The sequence below is a fragment of the Saccopteryx leptura genome, chromosome 6 (genome assembly GCF_036850995.1).
Source record: "Saccopteryx leptura isolate mSacLep1 chromosome 6, mSacLep1_pri_phased_curated, whole genome shotgun sequence".
Taxonomy (NCBI): domain Eukaryota; kingdom Metazoa; phylum Chordata; class Mammalia; order Chiroptera; family Emballonuridae; genus Saccopteryx; species Saccopteryx leptura.
This window is the reverse complement of record NC_089508.1, coordinates 141,178,870-141,184,869: the sequence shown is the minus strand read 5'-3', so window position 1 is coordinate 141,184,869 and position 6,000 is coordinate 141,178,870. Positions and strand designations below refer to the sequence as shown.

The window sequence follows — 6,000 nt, the reverse complement described above, 5'->3', positions numbered from 1 at the left end:
CTTGTATACTGCCTGTGGTGGCACAATGGATAGAGTTTCTGCCCAGGACCCTGGGGACCCAGGGGAGGCCACTTGGCTTGAGCGAGGGCTCATCCAGCTTGAGAGCAGGATTTCTGGCTCAAGTGTGGGATTATAGACATGATTCACTTGTCACTGCGTTGAAGCCCAAAGTCACTGGTTTGTGCAAGGGATAACTGGTTCAGCTGGAGCTCCTTGTCAAGGAAAATATGAGAAAGCAATCACTGAACAACTAAAGTGCCACAACCATGAGTTGATGCTTCTCATCTCTGTCCCTGTCTGTTTCTAAATAAAAAAAAGGTTATATATGATATGTATAACCTGTTAAACAAACCAACAACAAAAAACTTACCTTTTTTTTTAACCAGAAGACAATAAATTATAACACAACTAACAAAATCCTAAAATATAGTCCCAAGTGGCAATTTCAAATCTCTTTATATAAAAAGCAAGTAGATAAGCTTATTATAAAATAAGATGGCTTCTAATATAAAGTCTTTCTAATTTTTTGAAGTCTCTAAATTATTAGTATTTCAGTGCATGCATCTTTGGGGAACTGAAAATGCTTCATTTCCTTCCCTTCCTATCTCCCCAAGATAGAATCTTTATGGAAACAGGTAGGTGGCAAAAACCTCATTGAAGTTATTTTAGCACATGATTTCTATTTGCAAATTTCTATCCATTTAATATGGATCACATCTTCTTTGCAAGTATGACAGAAGACATTCTCAAGTGGAATTGGTTACAGATATGAAGACCTGCTAGGGAAACCTTGTATTTTGCTCTCCTTGTTCTGTCACATCAAGTTTTTCAAAGTAGGATGATGGGGCAAGTTGATCTTTTTTTGTAAAAAAAACCCTGTGCCAACTATTCTTTAGCAGGTTAACTATCAGGCCTCCACTCAGCAATTATCAGCAAATATTTTAGGGATCCTGTCTCTAACTTTTCTATTCAGTTTCCCAAAGCCCTTGTACTACTTCCTTCTGGCTGCAAAGGAGGTGCCACTATGTGGCCCACCTAGAACTTTCCTCCTGAGAAATGCTCTGACTTCTAAATTACCTATTCCTTTGCCGCCTTCTAGCAACAAACACCTTTGTATTCATTTTCATTTAAGTCTGATCTTAGCTAGATTAGCCCAGTTTGAGATACACTGGATGTAAAACAAATTAATATTATTTACACTAAAGTATCTATAAATGATGGATACCAAATGTTTAAGAACCAAAATCCACACTGATTTTTCTTCAGATCTTATAAATCTTTCACCTTTTACCTCAAAACAGAACTAAGAACCAACTGATAGTCTGAACAAATAAATCTGCAAAGGAGTGACTGCATGTAGCCACTTGGACTGCTTAGCTTTTCTTAACTGAACCAATAAAAAGCCTTGGCATTTAGATTTTAACCTAATTATCCTGTGTCCAATCCATAGAAATGCTCAGAAACTGAAAGGCAAGCCTGGAAAAACAAGAAATGAGTTGCAGGTCCCTGAATGGTTACTTTTGGCAGCCCCATGGATTTAGATGTTAAGGAGAAAGAGTAGGGGGCTGCCCCCACTTGACTTCAAGGCCGCTGGGCTTTTTCTTTTTCTTTTTTGTATTTTTTCCCACCCACTCTTCGGGCGGGAGGCAGTCAAGACACTCGCGCATAGACGGGACCAGGATCCACCCGGTATGCCCACCAGGGGGCGATGCTCTGCCCATCTAGGACATTGCTCCTTGCAGCAGGAGTCACTGTACCGCCTGAGGCGAAGGCCATGGAGCCATCCTCAGCACCGAGGCCAACCTTGCTCCTGTGGAGCCTTGGTGCTCAAGGAAAAGAGATAGAAAGGAGAGGGGGTAGGGTGCAGAAGCAGATGGGCGCTTCTCCTGGGTGCCCTAACCGGAAATCGAACTGGGGACTTCCATATGCTAGGCCGACACTCTACCGCTGAGCCAACCGCATGGCTTTTTCAATAGTCCTTTTTTGACGTTTCATTTACTGCTTAGATTAATTTACGGCTTTTCAAAAAAGTAAATTTCAGTGTTATTAGACCTCGACACAGTGATTTCCAGATGTGTTTTTAAAACTGGACCTCGAACTTGAGTGTACGTGAAGCAGTTTAAGATAACGCCACCTCCGCGCCCTCATTTGCAGGGAACTGCTCTTCTGTTCTCTCAGCTGTTCCAATCCCGGGGCTTGGTTGAGGGTAGCTAATGGGTAGGCATCAAGCCTAGAGGCCAAGAACCCCATTATTCCTGTCAAAGCCTCCAGATTGTCTCTCGCCGTGACCTTTCAACAGGCAGGCGGTGCGGCGCCTGCGGAGAGTCAGAGCCAGCACTGCGGGATGGACGTAGCAGAAGCGGCGTGGTCGCCATCACCCCGAGCCTCCAGCTAAGGCAGTGAGAGACGCAGGCGGCCTCTCCTTTCTTTAACCCTTCTTCACACGAAGTCCCACCCTCACCGGACGTAGATATTTGTATATACGTCACTTCCGTTCAGGATGCCAGTCGCTGGCGGGAGCGAGCACGTCTGTGCGAGGCCACATTGTTCCCGCCTCTTTTACCCGGATACCACTCACCTTCGGCTTTCTCGGAGCGTAACTTGCGTGCGCGCCCCCGGCCTTGCGTCAGGACCCGGGGGAAAGGCCGAAAGAGCGAGACGAGAAGGAGGGGTTGTGAAGGTTAGGGCCCAACCAGGGATTGCCGTCGTCTCCCCTTCTCCTGACGAGCAGCGGAGGGAAGGGGAGGAGCGAGCTTGGCCGGCCGCGCACGCCCGAAGCCTCCTCGTGGAAGGGGGCGGGGGGAGAAGCGGAGGATAGGGCAGCTCCACCGCCTCTAATCGCGCCGGCGAAGGAAGAAGAAAGTCAGAGCTCGTACCCACCGCCAGACTCAGAAACGCTTCCCCGCCCCCATCTCCCCGGAAACAGCCCCTCGCCCAGCCCCGCTCACACGCAGCCCCAACCGAGAGCCGCAGGCCGGCCGCCTCGCCCCGCCGCCGGTCTGCGCGGGCCGTAGAGTTCGCGAGGCCGTAGGCCGGGAGTTGTCAGGCCCCAGCCAGTCAGAGGCACCCGCCGTGTTTCACCGCCACCCGTGGAGGACGACGTCGACGCGGAGGGGGAGGCGGCGGAGGCGTGTTGTTGTCTCGCCCACTCCCCTCCCCTGAACTTGCACCCAACGTCAGGGCGCAATGGAGTGAAGTGGAAACGAAGGTGGTACTTCCGCGTTGCGCTGCTCGAGCCGAGCGCAGCCAAGGCCGCTCCCCGACCCCGGGGGCACTTGGAGGACTCCGGACTCCCCCGCAGGTCAGCGCCCGGTGCATCTGGTGTCTTTGCTGCTAAGGATAGGACGACAAGTACCTCCAGGAGCTCTGCCGCCCCGATTCCTGCGTCCGTCAGGCCTGGAGGCCGCTGCGTACCCCACCGTGACCTGGAACCCAGGGACCCTAGTCCCGACTCGGATTATCGTGGCGTGTGTCCCGGACTGTCCTGGCGCTCGGTGTCCCTCCGCCGCCTCAGCTGTTCCCGTTTCCGGCGGGAGAGATGGCCAGGATCTAACCCGGCAGGAGGCCGCACCCGCGTCGCGCTTTGCGGCGAGCTCTAGGCGATGCCGAGCAGCTCGGACACGGCGCTGGGGGGAGGCGGGGGCCTGAGCTGGGCGGAGAAGAAGTTGGAGGAACGCCGCAAGCGGAGGCGATTCCTGTCCCCTCAGCAGCCGCCGCTGCTGTTGCCGCTCCTGCAGCCGCAGCTCCTGCAACCGCCGCCGCCCCCGCCGCCTCTGCTCTTCCTGGCTGCTCCCGGCACGGCCGCCGCCGCCGCAGCCGCCGCCGCCGCCGCGGCCTCCTCCTCTTGCTTCAGCCCGGGCCCCCCTCTGGAGGTCAAGCGGCTGGCTAGAGGCAAGAGGCGCCCTGGAGCGCGGCAGAAGCGGCGCCGCGGGGCCCGCGCCGGGCAGGAGGCGGAGAAGCGTCGGGTCTTCTCGCTGCCCCAGCCGCAGCAGGACGGCGGTGGCGGTGCCAGTAGCGGCGGGGGTGTGACCCCGCTGGTGGAATACGAGGATGTGAGCTCCCAGTCCGAGCAGGGGCTGCTGCTGGGGGTGGCCAGCGCGGCAACGGCGGCGACGGCTGCCGGGGGAACGGGGGGCAGCGGCGGGAGTCCGGCCTCCTCCTCCGGCACCCAGCGGCGCGGGGAGGGCTCTGGGCGCAGGCCCCGCCGGGACCGCCGCCGCAGCAGCGGCCGCAGCAAGGAGCGCCACCGCGAGCACCGGCGGCGGGACGGGCAGCGCGGCGGCGGCGAGGCCTCCAAGACCCGCAGTCGCCACAGCCACAGCGGCGAAGAGCGGGCGGAGGCCACCAAGAGCGGCAGCAGCAGCAGCAGCGGCGGCCGCCGGAAGAGCGCCTCGGCCACGTCTAGCAGCAGTAGCAGTCGCAAGGACCGAGACGTGAAGGCTCACCGGTGCCGGACTAAGTCGTCCAAGGAGCCGCCTTCCGCCTACAAGGAGCCGCCCAAGGCCTACCGGGAGGACAAGGCCGAGCCCAAGGCCTACAGGCGGCGGCAGCGGTCCCTGAGTCCCCTGGGAGGCCGGGACGACAGCCCGGTGGCCCACAGGGCCTCCCAGAGCCTGAGGAGCCGCAAGTCCCCCAGCCCGGCAGGAGGTGGCAGCAGCCCCTATTCGCGGCGGCCGCCGCGCTCGCCGAGCCCCTACAGCCGCCGCCGCTCCCCCAGCTACAGCCGCCACAGCTCGTACGAGCGCGGCGGCGACGTGTCTCCCAGCCCCTACAGCAGCAGCAGCTGGCGGCGCTCCCGCAGCCCTTACAGCCCTGTGATCAGGTGAGTCGCTGTCCCGTGCGCGTACCTCTGGCGAGGCTGGCCGGGTCCCCGGAGGCAGGGCAAGTGGGAATTGGGCTCTTTAAAACCACCGGAGAAGAACAAACCCAACTTCGGACGCGCTTTTAGTATCAAGGGCCGTTTTGGCGCTCATGACACCTTTGAGGGGAGTGGAGGGACAGAAACAGATCCAACCAAGCTTTTCTTTTGGTAAGGAAGGTTTCTAAGGAAGAGTTCAAGGTTTTAAACCTGTTCACAGACGAACAGGTTTCTCTCGATTGGGCTTTGTTTTTCCAGCAATTAATTTGGATAAACCTAGAGTTTAATTTGTCGTAATTTTGAAAATTCTATGACGAGGTCTCATTGTTGGAGACTTAAGAATGGACTGCAGTATAGGGGCTAGATGTTGTAAAAGAGAGTTTGAATCGACGTGCTGAGATGTCAGAGTTAGATATAGATTGTAAATGTGTCAAAGATGGAAAAGCAGCTTTTCTGTAAAGTTTATTTTCATATGTGAAAACTTACATACAGTTCTACATTCTCAAGAAAAATGACCCATTTCTGCAATATTCTTATGTGGAATAAGTTCCTATGCAGTCCATCAAAGTCATAATTTCAAATATTAGAAAATTGTGACACGATTATGATTTCTTTATTGGTTTGTGATGACACCCAGTTGCTAATAACATGTAAATGTAATCTAGTTGATGTAGTCCAGTGTAACTAATTGAATGGTTTAGTGCATTCTTTATACTATTATTATTCTAAGTTGCTATTTACACTTTCTTTCAAGTTAAGTAGACCTTTAAATATCAGGCTTTTTGTTGAGAAATCTTTAAAAGGTATAAGTTAACCTAGTGAAATTGGGGTAAATATTTTATATAGCTATTATGCTTTTTTATAATAATTTCCCTGCAAAAAGTGTGAGTATTGATATATACTTATCTGTCAAACAAAGTGAATTAAAAAGAAATTTTCAGTATTTTGCAAGTTCTTAGATTTCTTAATATATCTGGAAATTTTAGGCCTTACAATTTAGGATTTTACAAAATGACATTTGCATTGATTGTGGTTTTTCCATTGGTCTTAGTTTTCAATAAATGCTAAATGGATGCTAAGTACCTCTGTGTACCAATTATGTTGATTCTGTCTATACAGTATATGTACCTGTAAGTTTAGCA

General features: G+C 52.8%; 1 protein-coding gene across 1 annotated transcript in view; it reads left to right on the top strand.

Annotated features, from left to right (window-relative positions):
• The first annotated feature begins 3,459 nt into the window (after positions 1 to 3,459).
• The window catches only part of CDK13 (cyclin dependent kinase 13), a 128,515-nt gene continuing 125,974 nt past the window's right edge, over positions 3,460 to 6,000 (top strand). Inside the window, exon 1 of the mRNA XM_066343315.1 lies at positions 3,460 to 4,822. Within this exon, the coding sequence (XP_066199412.1) occupies positions 3,603 to 4,822 (1,220 nt within the window). The 5' untranslated portion in view covers positions 3,460 to 3,602. The remainder of the gene's footprint in view (positions 4,823 to 6,000) is intronic.